At 42.4% G+C, this 21,520-nt stretch overlaps 1 protein-coding gene across 2 annotated transcripts; it reads left to right on the top strand.

Annotated features, from left to right (window-relative positions):
• Positions 1 to 354: 354 nt before the first annotated feature.
• On the top strand, positions 355 to 10,410 carry eogt (EGF domain-specific O-linked N-acetylglucosamine (GlcNAc) transferase). 2 transcript variants are annotated; one of them, XM_086041443.1, is made up of 16 exons: positions 355 to 423; positions 1,931 to 2,164; positions 2,919 to 3,022; positions 3,129 to 3,237; positions 3,401 to 3,495; positions 3,580 to 3,684; positions 4,065 to 4,171; positions 4,478 to 4,581; positions 5,215 to 5,307; positions 5,923 to 5,994; positions 6,714 to 6,800; positions 7,522 to 7,590; positions 7,940 to 8,001; positions 8,226 to 8,345; positions 8,588 to 8,690; positions 9,002 to 10,410. In XM_086041443.1, the coding sequence occupies exons 2-16, from the start codon at positions 1,946 to 1,948 to the stop codon at positions 9,146 to 9,148; spliced, it is 1,596 nt and encodes a 531-aa protein (XP_085897569.1). In that variant the 5' UTR covers positions 355 to 423; positions 1,931 to 1,945; the 3' UTR covers positions 9,149 to 10,410. The 2 variants fall into 2 exon arrangements, with proteins under 2 accessions (XP_085897569.1, XP_085897570.1); XM_086041444.1 differs by lacking the exon at positions 355 to 423 and having other exon boundaries at positions 2,015 to 2,164; positions 3,134 to 3,237.
• Positions 10,411 to 21,520: the final 11,110 nt, after the last annotated feature.

Below are 21,520 nucleotides of genomic sequence, written 5' to 3'. Positions count from 1 at the left end.
ATAAAGCCTGAGAATCTCATTTCTGCAAAAATTGTAAATACCGAACTGAAAATGTAGTAGGAATACTAGCTATAGCTACTTCATGTGAATCGCTCGAGAACGGTCAAGAAATGTGGAAGGAGGAGGTAATTTGTAAAATATCTCTTGATTTGTTCATTGTTTCCGGAAAATTGGGGACTCCTACTGTGAAAATTGGGGGAATTGATAAAAACTAAAATGTGTAAAATAATCCCCAAATGAGTTTAACAATTTGAATTTGACATGACGACGCTGTTGGTCGTTTAAAGCCTTTTAACATCGTAGATTATGAAAAAGTGCGCCCCTAGCGGTAATCCTGAGTCGCTACACTTAAATTTCCAGTGTTATGGCGACCACCGGCGAAAGCATCGCTTTACTTGGCCGAAAATTAAGTTGTGCATTCAGGTAAACATGACCTCCCTTCAATTTAACGCAACACAACATTCTGTGAGTATGTGCTGCGTGTATGTAACGTCTGTTCGTATAACACATCAATCTACGCACATCTTTTTTTTCCACCATGGTGTATCGATTTAGCCTTCAATGAAATTAGCGTCCTGGCGGTAGCTTTTAACTCTCCACTTTGTATCCACGTTAAACACCGGAAAGCAGTAAACAAACACGCGTATACAAACGTTTGTGACCATATATTACATCCATACAAGAGCACACCAGCCAAGGAATGCGTTATAACCATCCCAAAGTAAGTTGTAATTATAAGCGAGTGTTAGCTCAAAGTTTGACAACCTTGGCTACCTAATCAACATCAGTGAGCTACTAAGGATGAAAATGCGACAACAAAGACGATGCTATGGGACATTTGTTGTCCTGTTTAGGTGGCGTATTAGTTTATCAAGAGGAGAATCTGTGCCTAATCAAGCGATGTATTCAACACGTCACACTTGCGTTAGCCGTTGTTTTAAGCGCCACATTGCTCAAAATGTATGCACTGTATCGAAACGTGTTAATGCTGACCTGCCATATTTATAAATTCTTTATTGAAGCTAAGTTATTAATAAGGTGGCAGTTCGGTAGTGGGGACAGTCTGCACAACGCACAATGTCAAAACGCTTAATGTTCGAAAACCGTGAGCAGTCATCACTAAAATTCATGTGCGCATCTCTACTCATGTCCACTTCAACCTCTGAAACTATTTAAACGACTGCGCCAATATTTTGGATTTTAGCGACATTAAGATTTTGCCTCCGCATACACATAGGTGCACCATTACTCATGCTCATTTCAGCCTCTGAAAATATTTAAACAATCGACCCAATATTTGGGATTTTAGGGATGTTAAGTGTTTTCCTCTCCATAGAAAAAGCTTGTTGCTTGATGTCAGAAAACTGTGCTCAATCGTCCGCAAATTTTATCTTGGATATCTCTACTTGTGCCCACTTAAACCACTACAAATATTAGAACAATCGCTCCAATATTTCGGATTTTATCAACGTTAACATCATCCTGTCCATACACACTTACTCCAAAAGCTTAATGTCTCTTAATGAGGAAAATACTTAATGTCCATAAAATGAGAAATATTGGGGCAATTTTTCTAATAATTTTCATAGGAGGAAGCGGGCATAAGTACAAATGTCCACATTAATTTTGGTGATGATTGGTCACAGTTTTCTGGATTGAAGCAACATGAGGCTTTTTCTCTATAGTGAGCGTCTATGGTGAGCAAAAGGCTTAACTGTATGAACTCCTATAGTTATGATTGCCCAAACAAAAGTCGGAAATAGCTCTCTATTACTTCCTGCAGCGGGCTGTTTCCGTATGTGGGACTCAGATTTGCTTGGAATGTAGTTCCCACACTCTTGACATGCCCGCATATTGTTCCATTGTGGTGAGGGTCATGCTCCTCACCAAACTTTGCAGTCATCAGTTTGTTTCTCCTTTTTGACCTCAGGTTTCAGCAGCCCACATGCATGCCCGTGTGATTCTTGCTATGCTGCTCCTGGCAGTGTTGGATATACTTTTTTCTGCTGCTGTGGTCACCAGTGAGAACAGCAACCGCAAGCCACCAGCACCGATGTTCAACTACAGCAGCATTTCCCTGGCGCCGGAGCACATACCGTACTTCCTATACAACAACAAGAAGGTCGCCAAGCAGTGCAGGCTTGACCCCCTGTGTCCTTTTCAAGTAAGATTTGTGTTTTATCACAATAACTGTATTTTCATAAATACAAATTTCTCAATGTGTGGAATTTATTTTGCACTTGATAACTGTATTTTAATAAATACAAATTTCTCAATGTGTGGACTTTCTTTTGCTCTTGTAATGCTTATCAGTACGATATTTTATCTTTAACTACTGGTAGTAATTTTTCCTTCAATATATAAAACAAAAGCACTTAATTTAATCTCCCTCCAACAATAGACATAATTCAATTGGATTAAGAAAAATGCATTCATCCAAAGAGCATTCTACATTTATGTCAAAAGTACTTTTTGAGTTTGCCTTTATAAACCACCACAAAAAAATGAGTCTGTGACATGGTTTATGTTTGACATCAATGCAGTTTTGTCCATTTTATGCGATAGGTGATAAAAGGCTTGCAAAACACATGGAGGATGACTTTGTAAAAGACAGTTTCAACACACCCTCAAAATTAACTGCATCTTTCCAGCGAACTTCCGTGTACCAGCCGGTGTTTGGCCGCCTTCTTCTTCTTTTCTGTCTCTCGGCGGGCTGGCTCTCATTCTCTTATGGTCCAATGTGTGCTGCGGCCAACTGTTTGCCTCTACATCATATTTTCACTTTTAGCGCAGTGGCTCATGGTGTTTTTGTGGCAAATGGACACATCACCAACCCCCCAACATTTTGACAGTGACACTCACGAATGTATGCAGCCCTTTGCGCTGAAGTACTTTTTTTTTTTTTTTTTAATATACAGCAGTTTGCCCTGTTGAATTTGTCTTCCTGTTGGGGTTATGAGAAGAACTGTGATCCAGAGAACCGCTTCAGCTATCCCAATTGCAACAAACCTGACTCTGGATGGTAATCTTTTCATATGACTATTTCTTTAATTGCATTTCCTTGAATAGAGCCATTATGCTGTGACGTTGCTGAGTTGTATATATATTTACTGTGTATGTACTGTTAGGGTAGATTCACTGGAGGCAGCCCAGGATCTTTTCTGGAAGCAGGCTGATTTTGGCTACGTCAAGGAGCGCCGCTCTGAGTTCAAAACACTCTGCAAGGCCAGCAAGCCTGTAAGTCTTGCGCATTTCCTTTGTTCCCTCAGGGCCGGTGAGTCAACAGAAAAAAAACCAGCAGGTTGATGCAGGCATATTTTTAAACAAGTGCCCACAGAAAGTACTCAGACAATATATATATATATATACTTTTGAAACACTCCTTGCAACATTTTTCCAGGGGGACTCCTCTTTGAGATGCACTAGCCAAGCAAGATTCTGTAAAGCAACGTGCCTTTACTTGGACTTGCGGAAACCGCGCAGAAGTCATGAAAGGTCACAATTTCTTAAAACGATGTGACCCAAGAGACAATCCACTGATTAAAAATCTCTCCCAACTCACTCATATTCGTTCTGCAGGTACCAGGAGGACTTCATTCAGAAAGGCGAGATTGGTGGTCATTGCAGACTGAACAAGCAAGCGCTTGCTGCAGCGGGACAGCATAAGAGCCCACTGCAGTCTTGGTGAGACTGTCACGGGTACTCACTACCAGCAACGTAGAAAGAAAAACATCTTTTCCTTCCGAGTAGGTAGCTTAACAATCTTACCCACCCGGACCTTGGCCAGGGTGCTGGCAGTCATAAATCTTGAAGTACTTTTTAAAATAAATGTGCAGAAGTCTTTTGCTGTCATTAGAGTTATTGTTTATGCACGGCTATCGCGATAGTATCATTATTTTTCAGTCTCTTTGTTATAATAGTAATCATAACACCACAAGTAGTGTTGCCAACAATGTACTGCTGACTGTATTGAGCAGTCGTGTTCTTTCTATCATAGTCAGTGAAAACGCTCAGCCTCATTATTTCGTTGACATTTTACAGTACGACATTGGTCTTTTTTGTAGGTATGCAGAGCTTCAAACCTACACAGAGTTGAACTTTCATCCCTTTCACTCCAAATCGTGTGACATCATCATCGAGAAACCCACAGTGTTCATGAAACTGGACGCTGGTAAGGCTTAGAGACCAACACCCATTAAGACAATTAATAACATCAATATTCAAAACTGTGTAACACTCATTAAACCGAAATACAAATGAATATTACGGAGTTTGTGCATGTTGAAGTAGGCATGCTTATTTGTCGGTTTCAAACGTTTTTATACCTGACTTCTATGGATGCCGTGTACTTGACAGTACTGTACCGCATATGTAACATCTTTCATCTGAGCATTTTATCGTTGACATTGTTCAACATCGTTGACAGTTCCCGTTTTCAGTCATGTGACAATAAATGCCAATTGTCTATTTTCGCCAGGGGTGAACATGTACCATCATTTCTGTGACTTTGTCAACCTCTACATATCCCAGCACATTAACAACTCCTTCAGCTCTGACATCAACATAGTAATGTGGGACACGGTGGGTACCTGAGTCATTAGGACAAGCCTTCTTTTTTGCTCCCTTTAAAGTTAAACTTTTTTTTTTAAAGCTTCCATCCCCGGACATAATTTCAAGTCAACAGTGCAGAAAATGCACAAACAAATGAATTCTGATTCTGTTACTGGTTTGTCAGAAAATATCCAACAATGTTGATCATTGTTTTTCCATAGTAGAAGCAGATGTTTTTGCAAATGTCTTGTTTTGATTAAACACAAACCGTCTGCTTTTAAGGAGGACTACACAAATCTGAGAATGTTTTTCACTTTAAGACAGAGGTTAAGACTCATGTAAGATTTCAGAAATGTCTTTACAGAGGGAAGATGGTGAGGGTACCTGAGACAAAGATAAGAGGCTATTAGAAATGTCGAAACAGTTGCGAGTGGATTTTCTCAGCTGATGTATGCATCGAACTGTGTGCACAAGAACTTGGGAAAGCCATCTGAGGCAGAAAAATAAAAAAAACAGCAAAAACATTTTCTCTTTAAATGGAGCAATAAGTAGAGGCAGGGTTTCCGCTTCTAACAATGTTCATGAAGCTACAGACAAACAATAAAACATTTTCCATTATTGCTCAGTTTTAATTTGTTCTTTTTGTGCTGTGTAATTTAATAGAGCTTTCATGACTATGGAGATTTGTTCAGTGAAACTTGGAAGGCCTTCTCGCAAGCCGATGTCATTCACCTCAAGACCTATGATTCTAAAAGAGTAAGTACAACTTTTATGAAAACCAATGTTAGTCAGGGAAGCACGGATGCAACGTGTATTGAACAAAATCATTTATTAACAGAAACACTAGTCGAGGTACTGTGGAAAAACTCAATCAACAGTACAAACAAAATCTTGAAAAGACCAAAACTCAAAGTAACAACAAAACACACCATTAAGAGAAAACAAAAAACATGACAGTGACAACAATCCGACAAAGACTGAAAGAAACCACTGATCTAACCACAAGCCAAGTGACGAGACAACAAGGAACACCTGGACAAGGACATAAGAGGCTGAGGGATCTGACTGGAAGACAAGGGATTGGGTTGACAAGCACAGGTTTAAACAAAAAGACCTAACGAGCAGGGCAGGACAAGAAAACAAGCCAGAAGGAGAAACAAACCTAAATATTATGGAGAGAAACACAAACCACAACACATATGTCATGAAGAACAAAGATTATTTTATCAGTTATTTATGGCACATTTTCATATAATTTGATCAATAATGCTAGAATATGCCCCCAAAAATCTGAATATATATATATATATATATATATATGTGTATATGTGTGCGTGTGTGTGCATTTTAACGTATTTCATGTTTTTATAGGTATGTTTCAAAGATGTCTTTTTCTCGCTTCTCCCAAGAATGAGATATGGTCTCTTTTACAACACACCGCTCGTAAGTCGATCAGTCAATTAATTTAGGTGTGTGTCTTTGTGTGAGTGATGACCGTAACACACCCAACTGCCTGCCAAAATTTGATAAGTGTTTCTGGTGCTGTACTGAATGTATTTTCATTCAGATATGAGCATTGGTATTTGTCCATAAACAAAGCTGAGTATGTTGCTGGTGTAATTGTTGTATATATTATTATAATTGTAGCTGGTAATTTATTCAGTAGTGCATAATGTGCTATTGCTTGGTACATTGTATTTTGTTGGCCTGAAAGCATCATTGCTCAAATGATTTTTAACTTACTTTGAAAACATCAATTAAAAATACGGCATGTGTTTAAAAAAAGTTTTTTTTTTTCTATGTAGATTGTCAGTCATACAGGTCATAATCATTCCACATGCTGTATTTTGATGTTTTTAACGTACAGCACTTTGAGTTGCATCTTGTGTGTGAAAAGTGCTACATAAATAAAATTTGATTTGACAAAGGTTGAATCAGTGCAACTGGACTGTTCTTGTTCTTTATTTTTCTCGTTTTATGAAAACATTCAAAAATGGCTTAGGCAGTTATGCTAAGGCTAATGATTTTATGGATTTTCCTCTGGGGATGATACTGTGTATTGTAAATCTCTGTAGTCCTGCTTTTCTTTGAATGTACTTAATTACCGACCTGCACTACTGCAATACCAATAAAAGCCATTTACCTGCTGCATTTGACGGCAGATCTCTGATTGCTACAGTGAAGGGATGTTTCGGGCATTCTCCCAACATGTCCTCCATCGTCTGAACATACTGCAGAATGGACCCATGGTAAGAGGCTTAAGCACCCAATAAACTCTCACTCTGAAGTTACCCGTTTTGTCCTTTTAGGGTCAGCGACTGGCCATGGAATCAATCTTGACAAAAAGCAAGTGTAACCCAAATACGTTTGAAAATATCTCATCTCCAGCAGTAGAATACTACTTCCTCAAACTAGCACCAAACAACTATTGGATGTTTCAAAAGGACAGTATCTTGCACCTGAATATCAAGAGCAGGGGTTCCATTGAATTGGAGTCAATGTAGTTCGCGCGCGCGGGCGCCGTTGCGTGCGGGGCGGCGCGAATGATGCGTTTGGAGCGGTGGGACGCGGAGCGAAGCACCAAAAATCCGCCCATTCGCTCCATTCATTCCATCCATAAAAAAACAAGTCAACTTTTTGGCCATTTCCCCTCGCGGCAGCCAGTCAGCATCAGGCATTCTACGTCACACACAGCCACACAGCGTCCTGTTCACTCGGCGGCTTTTAAAAAAAAATCTTTTCATACAGTCCTTGAACTTTACCAAGACCGCGATATTGTTAGCATTAGCATAATGTGCAAAGGCAAAATAACGTGTTACATAACGTGCAAAATAACGTGTTACAAATTTATATTTTTAATATGAATATTTTCAGTATTTTCACTCAGCATTTTTTTCAGCTTCACATTTCTTGTTTTTTTTTGTATTTTTGTTTTTTTTTTCCTGAAACTGAATGCTGAATGTTCTTAAGGCGGGACGTGTTCGTGTTACCTTGCTGGCACGCAGCACAGAATACAGAAGAATAATAAACCAACATGAGGTGAGTCCAGCTTCTTCTGCCTTTTCTTCCTCGTTTCTTCCTCGTCTCTTCCTCGTCGATTCAGTTGAGGCACCTGTTCTGTTTCTCCTGCATTGGTCTCCCTTTTTCCCTTCTTTTTCAAACATCTCCCCCGGTATGGGCCGCTTACCGGTTTCATGGTATACCGCGGTTTTTAAAATGTATGGTTTCAAATGAATGATCGTTTGCAACCATCTACAAGTGTCAGCGCGTCTGTCAGCAGTGGTTACATTTACGCAGGACGCGTATAAAACACAAATGCGTACGATATCTGATCTTGACTGTCCCACATTTGTTCTCAGTCTCTTTCATTCTTGTATTTTCATTGCAGCTCGTAAATGCTCTTAAAACGGTGCTGCAGCTGGAGGTCAGTGTGCTTGACTACAAATACAAGTGAGTGAGCTTTTGGGCCTGGGGTGCATTTTCGACTGTCAGATGTTTAAATTAGAACTTTAAGACGCCAGCCATCGAGATTTTTTTTAGCAAGCTCGGCTTCAAACAATCACGTAATCAACCCGCTGTCTTGCTCGTTATGTCTGCATACACAGGAAATCAACGATTACGTTTTCTGGTGATTAGTGTTTCGTCATTAAGTTTGCTTCTTGTGACTCTTTTAGGGACGTTCCGTTCCTTGAGCAATTGAGGATCACCCACAATTCGGACATCTTCATCGGGATGCACGGGGCGGGACTTACGCATCTACTCTTCCTGCCCGACTGGGCTGTGGTCTTTGAGCTGTAAGTGACTCCCTGTTTAACTGCGAGTGTGCCGTGACGTATAAAGACCAATTCAACATCCGTTCCTCACATGTCGGAGTTTGTGTCCATCAACAGCTTTTGCGTGTTGGCTCGTGATTCAAATAACAGTAAGCCTGTGATTGGCGTGCAAGAGCAGTATTCAGCAAGAAAGAGTAAAAAAAAAAAAAAGAAGCTGGATGGAGGACAAGGCGAGATAAAAGTTGCTCTTATATCCCTCTCAGGTATAATTGCCAGGATGAGGGTTGCTATCGAGATTTGGCGCGGCTGCGGGGCGTTCGCTATATGACTTGGCAGAAAAAGGACAAAGTGTTCCCCCAGGGCAAGGTAAGGGAAACTGTGATCAATAACTCCTCCAACATATGAACTAACAGATAAACACATCCAAGTGTATTTGCCATAAATATTTTTCTAATGCGCACGCCAGTATACAAGCCACACCCACCACAAATATCTGAATTCATGAACATAAACTGCTCTGCCTTATAAACTGCAAAGGGGCGGTTCTAGGGACAGTAGTGTGACACCAGTATGACACAAACACAAAATTCATCAGAATACCATGTTTAGACTAGTGGGGCCGCATAGAAGATTATTGTGACGAACGTGTTTGACTTCCCGTTTGATGTCTTCCACAGGGTCAGCACCCAACTCTTGGAGACCATCCCAAGTTCACCAACTACTCCTTTGACGTGGAGGAATTTGTGCGCCTTGTGCTGGAGGCAGCACTTTACGTCACACAGCATCCCAAATGGCAGCGTTGTATCACGCGTGATGAACTGTAGAGTCCTTGGGTGGGTAAAATATACAACACGCAAGTAGCTGACATCAGGAGACATAGTGACATTGGTATTATGATAAAAAAAAAAAAAAAAGATATCTATGGATCTCTGTGGTTAAACAAAGACTTTTCCAAGTCCTGTTATCTGCTTTAATACGTCGTGATGAGTAATATCCGTACACCGGGAGGCTCTGACGAGATGACACAGCAGTTGACACATCTGGCGAACTACAAAAATACTTCTTCATTTCCTCTGCCACCACCGCTTCATTCCACACCGATAAAATTAGGGAACGAGCAGCTGCTCCGGTTTCCCGTAACAGCCTGTTGTTACTTTTGATTCGTTTCACCTTGATTTGAGCCTCCTCTGAGCTGTTGGCGTTTACACCTGATAATACATTCACAACATGCGAGCGTCACAGTGTAGAATTCGTCCATATTGTGACACAGTAGGATTCGGTGTTTCACAACTACAGTGAACACCTACAATTTGCGGGGATAGGTTACAGAGCCATGACACCAATTGCAAAAATGAGCACGTAATTGACATCCCCCTAATGGGCGTTGTAATTGCCCATAGATGCCACAAGAGGGCAGCAAATGACTACTTTGGTCTAAAAGAAGCTCTCGCCTCACTTTATTGTTCCTCGGCACCCAGTTGCCACCAGATGGCGCGAGGGCAGTACTGTTATTGCCTTGGTCTAAGCACAGAAACAGCAAGTAGGTGAGTTACGGCACATCATTAAAAAAAAACTGCCAATAGAATGCTGAACCTCAAATATGTACTGTATTATGTTTGTATATGGGTGTCATCTGCATCAACAATATTGCAAGTACTGCAAAGGCTACAGTTAAAACAATTGTTTAAACGATGTGCGTTACGGAAAAATGGATGGATGGAAACTCTGATACTCCAATTCCAATTTAGTCAGCCAAGTGTTTAAATGCATCAGACATAGTTTTAATTGATTTGTGTGTGTATTTATTTTGTTTTTAGGTCTTTTTGTACTTTCATATGCCATAGATACTGAGACTGAAGGTCTTTTTACACTTGGTCCCCCTTGAGCCATCCAAATTAACTCAGTGCAATTAGTCCACGCTTATCGCATGTACCTACCGCGATCACTATGAAGACACTATGGTAATGACATTTTTCATGATCTTGACATTGTATTTTATCAAAGAAGCAATGGTAAAGTTGAACTGTTTGTTGGACTGAAGTTTTTTATAAAAAAAATTCAATCAAAAAACTTCATATTGAAAGCATACTAATGTTCTCTTGTCTGTGTTGACCGTCTGAGGCATCAAAGCTTTACTCCATCCTCATTAAATCAAATCATCTTTTTGAAGCCTGACCTCGGAGGGGAAACAAGCTGAACTTTCTTTCCTGACAGTTTTTGCTGATGCCAGGCATCCCTTTGCCGGCTTCATTATTTCACTGAGTGTCGGTTTAAGGGAGAAAAGGACTTTTTGCAAAAGGGCACTAGTTCAGTTTTTTACTGTCACCGTAATAAATCTGCATGACCTCAAAAAATATACTGTATATTCTCAGTTATCAGTGATGCAAACCAGCCACATGGGGGCAGTACAATCCCACAGATGAGTCAAAATCCTAACCTTGCGACTGATCAACCGCAGCCTGTAGCGTGCTTGGTAGAAAGAATGAGTTCACACACATTTCCAACGGGTCACAGGGCAATCATGTTGGTCAAATTTTCTCATCTGCAATTCACCACAAGTTTGTCTCTCGAGGAGCCAGGCACCAGCCTGCTCTCGGAGGATGTTGAGTCTGAACTTTGGCTGTATTGACATCCTCTCCATGGATGGACACTATTTATGGCCCAGCTCGGGTTACTGCCAATGACCTCGTGAAGAATGAAGAATCACTATTCAGGCTGGGAATCAAAAGCAGAGGAAACAACATGTCTGCACTCATTAACCTTTGCGACTGCTTAAAATAGACAGCTGGGTTTTTTCTTTTTTTCACTTAAATACTGCATCATGTCAGTTGAATCTATCCAATCTCTCCTCTGGAGATTTCTACTTGTGTGTCAGTCAAATTGTTTTAGGATCTTATTGGACCAAAGCTAACCAATCAGAATTAGTTCACATGTTGGTCCTGATAATAACTTTGGAAACATTTGTTTACATCCCCCCCCCCCCCCTCACATTGGTTGTTGATTGTGCCATCATCATCTGCTCAGACATCTTAATGATCTTACTTTAAACACCTTGAAAACTCAATGAATTTCAGTGAATTACAAACCGATGAGCCTGCATTGATTGCCTTTCCAGAACTCCTAGATTAAAAAAAAAAGGGTGTATATACATTTGAGGGTGATTAACGAAGGAATATCGATCGAGGTGGGGGGGTGTTCCTCCAGTCAACAAAACAGTTAACCCGCAACTCTCCCTCTGGGTGAAAATTGTTCGGTTATGAGAGTTTAGGAATGAGGCTTTATCGCTGATTCATGACGCAGTGGGGGGCCCTCAGCATCTGCTCTCTCCTGCCCAACCTTGTACCCCGATTAAATGAATACCTATAGCAAACTGATGGTCTAACAGCTGGCTATTTAATGGCATCTAAAAAGGGACTCCTAATTGAATTTTGCACCGTAATGTTTTGTTCTTAAGTAAAGTGGTTACATATAATGTGATTTCCACTATCTGGCCCTTCTTGTGAAAAAAGAAAGATACGCGGTGTGGGCTCATGCCTTCCATTAGTTTCCCATTTCCTTCTGATCACCATTACACCATTGTGTTGACACCACAATTTAATGTAGTTGCTCAAAGCTGTGTGGCATTTTTTTTTTTTTTCCTTCCATCTTTTACACGGTTGAAATTCTTGTGTCTCCTCTCTGGATGTGACTTGTTTCCTTGACATGCAGACACAGAGGAGAGAGGCACAGTGACAGGACAATCTGGTGCTATCCGTGGTGCTGAAACACAATTTATTGGAGTCGGGTGAATTCTTGCAAACAAAACTGCTTCTGTCACTAAAAAAAAAATAAGTTGGGTGGACTCAAAATTTCAAATTTAGGTCACAATGTCAGCATGAGGTCAGCACTTTTCAAAGGTAAAACTCATCTTTGTCACCTAAATACTCTCAGCACATGTTTGCATGTATGCGCCACAAAAAGACACTTAACCAGGACCAAGCATTTCTGCCAGTACAAATGTATGATATTGGACACTCATCAGCTTCGGTCGTTAGCGCGCATCGACCTCCACTCAGCCTTAAAGGCCCGCATATCCAACACCTTGCAATCAATCGGCATCAACACACAAGAATATTCCCGGGGATGGGCTAATTGTTCAGCAAGTCTCTTGGTGCGGAAACTGAGAGGCGGCTATCATTAAATCCTGTTCAAGGGGTGTGGAAGGGTGGTTTATATTTACACCCTTCACATTCTAGTATCGATATCCACACAGCACGTGCAGGGAACGTGATCCAAGCATGAAAGGAAGTGAGGTGGGAAATTATGCGGGGTTAGATGAAGATAGCAAGATTCATATTGTAATGACCCCCACTACGACCAACACTTCCACATGGAAGCACTTAAAAAACTTTTTTTCAACCAACCATGTTCTTGGGTCAGTTTGACCCAGCATGTGTTTAATTAGCCAGTGTCGTATTTTTCACACATTATAAATGATATTACCCATCATTATGTGTGATGTTTCATTTGGGAAAAAAATACTTACTTAAATATTTTTACGTAAACATTCAAATGGGTCAGTTTGACCCACAACAAAACAGGTGGTTTAACTGCAATTTCAGTGAAAAAAAATATTTAATTTACGTTTAAAAAAAACTGCCACAGTTTGTTTTTCAAGAACAATAAAAACATTTTGATTCCCACGCGCCCCCCCCCCCCCGCCCCCTTCAAAACGGGTCAGTTGGACCCACATGTAATGATTACATAAGTGTAAAAGTAAGTTAACTAATGTTGACAAAATATTCAATTTTTATGACAAATGAAGACTTTGGTAAGTACATGCGGATCATGCTCTTTTTTGCCGTTCACGAATAAGGTGTAATTGCACATCCACTACTGTAGGTGGCAGTGGCGCTCATTGATTTTTATTATTTTTTATTTCAGGCAAATTGATGCACATAAAAAACATCTTAAGTTATTCTTTGTTCTTCTTGAAAAATGATATGTTAAGTTCTTCTTGAAAAAAACATGTTTGGGTTGACTTCCGCTTTAACAATTTAGTAGACAAATGATACTATTTAGAGTCGTAGCAGAAAGTTGCAAGGATGCAAAATGTTTTCTTCTCCCTATGCGTTACAGAAATTAATTGAGAAGCACTGATTTGGGTACAATTTTTATTTTATTTGTACATGAAATACTTGGTGTTAAAAGTTTGAGAAGCATTGTTCCAACACCTTATAATAACCTAACAATCATGTAATTTAAAAGTACAGAACATAGTCAACTCTTTTGGCAAAGAGGCATCACGTTTTCAATTCCTTTCTGGACGTTTATAGCAGTGAATTGTCCTCCCTCTAACCCACTACTTCTGGCTTCTTGCAAACTCCATGACATCAGCGGGTAAAAACGGGGGCTGGGCTGGGGGTAGAGGGGGTGTACTTGCTGGTGAACTGGGCGGGCACTGTTGCACGTGCTCTGAATGGGAAGGACGGAGAACGCATCTCACTTCTCATGACCAATCGATCCCCGCATGCCCGGGTGGAGCGAAGGGAGCGCAACTCTCGCCACTGCTCCACTGTACCGCCATCACTCTTCTTTGCGGCTCCGCCAAGCCTGTCAGCGAGCCACTCAAACTTCTGCGGAGTGTTGGTCTGAAAACAAAACACACTCACACCAGCGCGGTGTCTTTGAATGGCCACTTCATTATTTGGGTGACTTTCTCCCCAATGTGATGTTGAGATGGGACTTTGCGAGTTGAGCACATTTGGAGCTCGTTGCTGTTCCAAGAAGTCGCGGTTGTCCGAACCGGCTCCAGCTACCCGGTGCTCTGCGCGGGCTCTTGCAGCTTTCTTTCCCTCTGATTCGGGGCGTTTGTGTTCTCCAGGATCAGGAGAGGAGACACCAAAGAAAGGATTGTGAGGAAAACAACATTGGAGTTTGAGGCAGAAAGTCTCTCCGGGGTAATCAACACTTTCCTGCAGTCATGATATGCAGTTTCTAAATTTGGGTAAGTTTTTTTTCTTTTTTCCTTTTTTCCAATTAAATGTTCAACCCTAACGTTGTTAAAGACGATAAAACAATGAATCAGAATGCTGACTGATTCACTCACGTTCATTAGGATGAAGGATGAGTTTGTGTACGAGTGTGGTGAATTATAATTTTAAAAAAACCAAAAGCATGTCCACGTATTTCTCGTGCGTAAAAGCGCACCAGGTGAGATCGATGGAGTTGAGCGTGTGTCGCGGGCTTGTGGACGAGGTGTTCGAAATGAATGCGACGTGTCCACGCCACCCATTTTAAATCAACGATAGGCACGGAGTTTCGTGCGCGCTACTGTGCGCTTATTGAGTGGCAGCCTCGAGGCAGACGATCCGCAGAGCAGGCGCTACTCGGCTGCCTCTTCGCGAGCACCGAGATGGCTGTTGGTGATGGAGATGGAGATTTCGCGAAGGACGGCCGAGTTGGGGCATGTGGGAGCCAAATGAGAGGCTGCCGGAATCAAGTCGTGTTGCGCAATGTAACGGTCACATTCTATTGGAGGAAAATACACGCAGCTTGTGCTTTCTCACCCTCTTTCTCTCTTTCTCAGTGCATGCTAATATGCGCAGTAATCGTGTTTTAATTGTGACACCCCTCCCGACCTCATTTCCTCCCCTCCATTCTCTGCCTATATCTCTGCTGTCCTGCTGCTAGCCTCTGCAATTTGTACTGTTATTGAGAACAAGTAATTATTCCCCCCATTGTCTCAACCACGCGGCACTCCACGGAGAGCGGTGTCATTAGTGGGGAATGTGCAGGAGATGGGGTGGCTTGGGGGTGCGGGGTGGGGGGTGGGGGGGGGGGGTTGGTTTGTGTGGAAGAGGATCGGCCCGGGGAGCTAATTCTCATTGACAGTCACGTTAACACGGGAGCAGCGCTCTTAATACCGGGGAGATTATACTTCTGCCACCCTGTCACCCACGCACACCTGTAGGAGGAGGGTTGCCTATGTGCATCAGTGACTGGCTCCTTTGCTTTTGTCGACCCTTCTCCATCGCTCCCGTGTCGCACTATATTCACAGATGAACTCAATTACTTTTCACTCCAAGACTGTGCCCCACAGTGAAAACCTGGATAGGCGCCGATTCCCTGCCGCAATGGCAAAAATCCACGAGTTGACTTTATTGCTTGTACTATATGATGCCACAAGATGGTGGTCAAGGACTACCTTTGTCTAAATGAAGCTCCTCAGTTAACTTTAAATTATTTTCCTTGACAGAGGAGAATGTCATGATCCGTGCCTTTGTTGATTTGGTTTTTGTCATATTTTCCTTGTGTCCCTTTTTTCATGTCTGTCTCGTTAGGTTTTTGTGTCCACCTGTTCTCATCAACCCAGCGCCTTGTGTCTACCAATCAGCTCTCTCAGCCATTCGTGTCTCGTCCAGGTGTTCCTATTTGTCTCGTCAGTTTGTTTCCATTTAGTTCCCTGCTTCCTTTCAGTTCGTTGTCCTTGTCACGTCATGTTGTGGTTTGTTACTCTGTGTCTTACTTTTTGAACTTGTGTTATTTCAGCATTTCCGATCCCACATGCCTTGTTTACCTTTTTGTTCTATTTTTGGAAAATAAATACATTTTGATTTACATTTTTTTTTTTTTTTTTTTTTTTACATCCTGCACTCCTGCCTTGCCTCACCGCTTCCCCGCACTTGGGTCCTCAACCTCACACACACATTTGACAGATAATGCCCCCCCCAAAATTGAAACCATATGGGCGTTCACTGTACTCTCATCTGTATCCCCACTCGCTTATGCATTGAAGAATGGGACAGCTTGCTATCCTTCGGACCCTTTGGTGCTCCATGGCCCAACAGCCTCCTGATCTTAGATCAGGAGAGATTGGGGGGCCGTTCATGTTGACTACCTGGCAATGAGCGCGTTGTGTCCATATGCGCTTGTGCATTAGGAGGCGGCTGAGAGAAATGAGCTGGGGAGACTAAAATAAGTTTTGCAAGAGGCATGCCATGACATGTGCAGTGCGTGTGCGCGTTTACTGGCCACGTAAGATGATGACGGTGCGTGTGCGTGTGAGATGCTGTGGGAAATACTCGATAAATTAGGGTGACAGATGCACACACTGGCATGAACACATTGACGGTGATGAATGGATACTTCCTGACTGAGAGTAGATGGAGAAGAAGAGGTGGGGGTTGTGTGTGTGGGGGGGGGGGGTGGTCATGCGTTCATGAAAGATGGAGATAGGACTGCCATTTGTTGATAGCAGCATCCCGTAGCGCTCATTCCTCTCGAGCACACTCGGGATGTGTCGAGTCACTATGTGGACAGGCGTCATTCAGCAGACCTTCGCTTACAGTATCCTCGTGAAATGTACAGAAATGAGGAGCAGTATTCCCGTGCTCGCACAAGCAGGAGATGCATGGAAGTAATAGAGGGAGAAGCAATATAAAAATCAATGGCTGCCTTGCGCTCGTGTGTGGAGTTTGTGTTTTCTACCATACCGCAAAGACCTTCATTAGACGGAGGCCATGACTCCTGGGGTAACAAGGCCAAAGTTCAGTCCTTGCTTTGGCAGGCAGGCAATAAAGACCACACATTCAACTTTGGTGACGGACTCGGGTTTCTTTCACAAAGGCGTCAGAAACAGATGAATGCGACTGCAGGAATTTACTCATTTTATGGAATGAACAAATTCTTTTCCACTCGTATCCTGAAATTCTTGACTTGACCACAATTATTGGTCCAGCCTCTTTATAAATGAGTATGTTCAATTTTGAGTCGAACTCATTATTCCTGAAAACCGGAGAAATGAAGCATAACAACATCCATCCACGCATTTTTTTTTTCCCCCGCTCGTCCTCAGCGCGGTCGCGGGTGAGCTTGGCGCCGTCCCAGCTGATTTTTGGTGGGAGGTGGAGTACGCCCAGGAAGGGTATTTTTGAACCGTGAGCCTCAGAACCGCCAGGCAGTTATGCTAATCATTAGTCTGTGCCGCCAGGAACAACATTTACTTGACATTATCTTCTGGAAAAATGAAAATATTTGATGATACGTTTCAACTTTACTTTGATTGTATGCACGGTATAGTATTGGGATGATTGGTCATGTTGAAAATTATCGAACAGCTTCCCCTCTTCTCCGACAATATTTCTGGAGTGCCTGTGAGGTTTTTGTGCTTACATCCAGTAGAACAGGTCACTCGGATGACATCTCAGTTGTAGTTTATCCTAAAGGCTTTAGTGGGGTTGAGGTCAGGGGCCTTGTTGACCTCCTCACCACACTCATCCATGCATGTCGTTATGGAGCTTGCTTTGTGATATGGGACACGGACAAGAGAAGACAAAGGTTGACACAATTGTTTGATTATTTTGTTAAGAAGAAATATTAAGATTCAGGTTCAACTACATTTTTAAGTTCAATTCATTTATTGAAAGGTTTGTCCTCTTAAACAAGAATCACTTTCACAATGCGCGGCTGTTTATTTCATGAGAATAAATGAACATATTGCATTTCAGCAAATGAAGTTGTTCCAAAAGGACGAAGTGCCGTAGTTGAATCAGGACCACTTGGATGTGGCCCTTCTGTGTGTGTGCGTGCGTGTGTGCGTGCGCGTGCGTGTGTGTGTGTGTGTCTCCAACGTTTCCGTCATCCAAAGTGGATTTGGCTTTGGGACCGTTCACTTTGTCTCTTCAGCTCAGGATGACTTTTGAAGGCAAAGCTTACATTTACATGACCTCTTTTTTTCCCCATTGCGTAAAACCCCCCCCCCCCCAAAAAAATGACATGTTGGGCGACAACGTCAAAACAATTTCTATTCACATTGATGTGTAAAAAAAAAAAAAAAAAAGACTGTAATATGCACGCCAAGCCAGTAAGTGTTGTTTTGACTTGTTTAAGTAATGTGTCTCTGCTGGTCGCAGTAGTCAACAGGAAGAGCAAAAGTGCCCTTTGGCTGCAAGAAAATTATACATTTAGTTTTGGCTGGGAAGCGCTAGTACGAGTCTACACTGAACACTTAACAGCGCAAGCAGGATTGCACAGACAAAGGTCGTAAAAGCACGAAAACCAGACAAAGAGGGAACAGAAACCTGGGAACTAAACACACACAGACTAATCTGATTGAAGGCATGAGCTGAATCATGAAAACACCACAAGCAGTAGGCACAAGAAAGCACAGATATAATTCTAACGAAACAAATGGCTCGAAGGGCATATTTATAATCCTTTCAAAAAATACATTTCGACGGATCTTCGGTTAGTGTTGTGTAAACATCACGAAATAATGTTTAACCTTTCGAGGGCTTCAATGTTCGGAAGAGGATTGAGTCGTTCAATAATCTCCTTCCAATCGGCAAGAAGGAGCCAGATCTTAAAAAAAAAAAATGGAGCAGTTGGTAAACAACTTTTGGTGCATTACTGCCACCTTCTGAAATGGAGTGCAGGCCTGCAAAATACAGTTTCACAACATCCGAACCCCACTCCTTCCAAAAATAAAAATAGAAATGCGAAACTGTTGTAAAACGGTCTCTGTGTATTCAAAGATACTTTCTTTCCTCTTAGCTCATTAGTTAGCTGTTTCACTCAGCCTGACTAAGTCATGATTCTCTCTTTGGCGCCTACCGCCACCTTCTGTACATATTAAGTCAATGAAGTCTTCTCAAGGAAGCATGCCCTGACAACAACACGCGAGACATGGGGGGGATACATTTCCGTCTCTCTTCAGCAAAACGGGCGTCCGTCATTGATGGACTTGTGAGGTTTGTCGGGACTTGACCACGTTAGTGAAAATCCACTTCCACCCGTGTTCAGTCTGTGTTTTTTTCATTTTTTTATTTTGCCGTCTAGTGTCAGCAAAACGGGCGTTCGTCAGTGGCGGATCGGTCCGCCAGTCAGACTGCAGAATGCCGACCTCCGGTTGAGCAATCGTGACGGAAAGTGGAATTACATCCCGAAACAGCAAAAATACGGAGTTCTCACTGGACAAAGAAAAAAAATCTGCGAAATAGCCAGATTGCAATGCCAACCTAGAACCTGTGATGAAGTCGTGCTTACTGTATTGTTCCTTGACCAAAAAATGGCCTGTCATGTTGAACAATCATTTCACAACTTAGCTCCCGTGCAACGGAGTGAAGTCACTTGCTTACTTCATAATCCTCCCGGTACAAGTAGAATAAACTCCTTCCCACCTGCCTCAAGGTGAATTCCTCCACAGCTCCAACTCACTTTGACCATGACAAATCTCCCTAAGTGATAGTAATGATTGTAATTGAACAGGCAGCGTCTCTTCCCACCGCGCTCTATCTATCACCTTGCTCGCATCTGCTGCCTCCTCTCGCCCGTGTGGGGTTTTAAAGTGTGTGTCAGCCCGGGCGACGCCGCGTCCCAGTTTGCTCCCCTCTGGCAGCCGCCAGATGTGCCCGTAACTGCGGGTGACAATGCGACGACGGCGGCTTATGAAAAGCTCCCAGCGTGCGCCGCGCGCTTTTGTTTGTCCGCCATGAAGCCGGTGCGAGGAAAGTGCAGTGGCGCCGGGGCCCGGGGCGTCCATCACAGCCACCGTGGAACAAACGCGGCGCCTCGTGAGCGCCGAGGAGAGTTTAAGTGTGGGAGATGCAGCGCATGAAAGGTGGACGGGGGGGGGGGGGACGGAGGTGAGATGACAACACGGAGGGGCAGGGAAGGACCTCGGGGCCTTGAGTGGGGGGGGGGGGTGCTGCATTTGGATGGATGTGTGAGAGAAATCTTCAACAGAGAGGAATATGGGTGGTTGGGACTGAGGGGAAATCTGTCAAGGGAGAGAGTGAGTTTGTGTAAGGGTGTGTGTCTTGTGTGCGCTCCTAACGTGTGTGTGTGTGCGTGCGCTGGAGGTGATGGCTTTGTAATGAAAACAGCAGGCAGCCAGTGATCGAGGGTCCCTCTAGGTGGCTGACTGATGTCAGTCACCAGTGTGCAGCAGCATCCCTTGGGGAGAGCTGCTCGGCGAAGTCTGCTTGTGTGCGCTGTTATTTGGCATTCACCAACACTGCTGATTTAGCACTTTCCCCACAAATCGGAACTACAATTAAATAGCCCCTGAGTAATGCATGATCCGCTTTTTTTCTGCAACTGCGTGTCAGTAAAATCGAATGTGTGTGTGACTGTGTGTATATGTCATGGTTATTATACTTGACAAAAACGAGAAAAAAAAAATAACGAACACTAAAATGTTAATGAAATAAAATAAAAACGAAAATGTGTTTAAAAAAACAACAACTGTATGTTAGGGCTGTGCAATTAATCGAAATTCAATTACAATCAGGATTATTACACCCCACAATTACAAATTTGGCATAATCATAAAAAAAAAAAAAAAACGATTATTAAATAACTCATTCTATCCCAAAGACGTATTTATACATCATTTCACAATGGTTCTGAAAAAGTCTGGTACTGAATGAGTTAATATTCATTTCTATCAACACACTGTTTGTTTACACAAGGAAATCCCCTTTAATATAATGTGTTTGTTGAGTTTTTACTATACAGTACTTACTGTGAATTAAAAAATTAAAAAATATATAGAAAAAAACCCTAAAAATAATAATAACTAAAAAATAATAAAAAATGCTCCGATAACTCACGAAAAAGAAAAAAAGTCCAAACTAAATAAGTGTATGTGTTTGTGTGATTATGAGGGCGTTAGAGGCCCCGACTGCCTCAGGGGAGCCGCATGAACAAGGTGTCATGCTTGGTAGACCCGCAGACAAATTAATTCACTTATTGACACACTACTGATACGTCTCAGTGACTTTGTAAAATGAACAATTGATCAGGCTTCCTCTCGCCCTCTGCTCCGCGTCAGTCGTCTCTCTCTCTCTCTCTCTCTTTCTCTCTCTCTCTCTCACACTCGATCATTCTGACCTCTTTCTCTCTTCGCTGACATCCCACCAAACTGACCACTCGCTCCAACCCCCCCCCCCTCCCCCCCTTACCTTTCCTCTTCCCCTTCTTCCTTTCTTCCTTCTCTGTCAATTCCGCCTTTTCCTTTGGCCTTTCGGTTGACAGGCATGACACGTACGGTGATCAATACGGTTACGTGCAAGCTCATCATTAGCAGCAGAGGGGATTGACATCATCAAGTTGCCTCTGTATGTATATGCATCGGGATTGCAAACGAGAAGGTTTTCGCCTTGGCTACATCTGGCTCTCGTTGAAAAAATAGCAGGCTCGATGGCATACGTCCT

This window comes from Filicampus tigris, chromosome 9 (assembly GCF_054856515.1).
Source record: "Filicampus tigris isolate MCC_2025a chromosome 9, RoL_Ftig_1.0, whole genome shotgun sequence".
Classification (NCBI taxonomy): domain Eukaryota; kingdom Metazoa; phylum Chordata; class Actinopteri; order Syngnathiformes; family Syngnathidae; genus Filicampus; species Filicampus tigris.
The sequence above is the reverse complement of the archived record's forward strand: the minus strand, read 5'-3'. Positions and strand labels throughout refer to the sequence as shown.

Coding starts and splice junctions, on each gene's coding strand:
- eogt (XM_086041443.1), top strand. CDS start 1,946: ATGCATGCCCGTGTGATTCTTGCTATGCTGCTCCTGGCAGTGTTGGAT. Junction 8,002..8,225: donor GTGCTTGACTACAAATACAA/GTGAGTGAGCTT, acceptor TGACTCTTTTAG/GGACGTTCCGTTCCTTGAGC. Junction 8,691..9,001: donor AAGTGTTCCCCCAGGGCAAG/GTAAGGGAAACT, acceptor TGTCTTCCACAG/GGTCAGCACCCAACTCTTGG.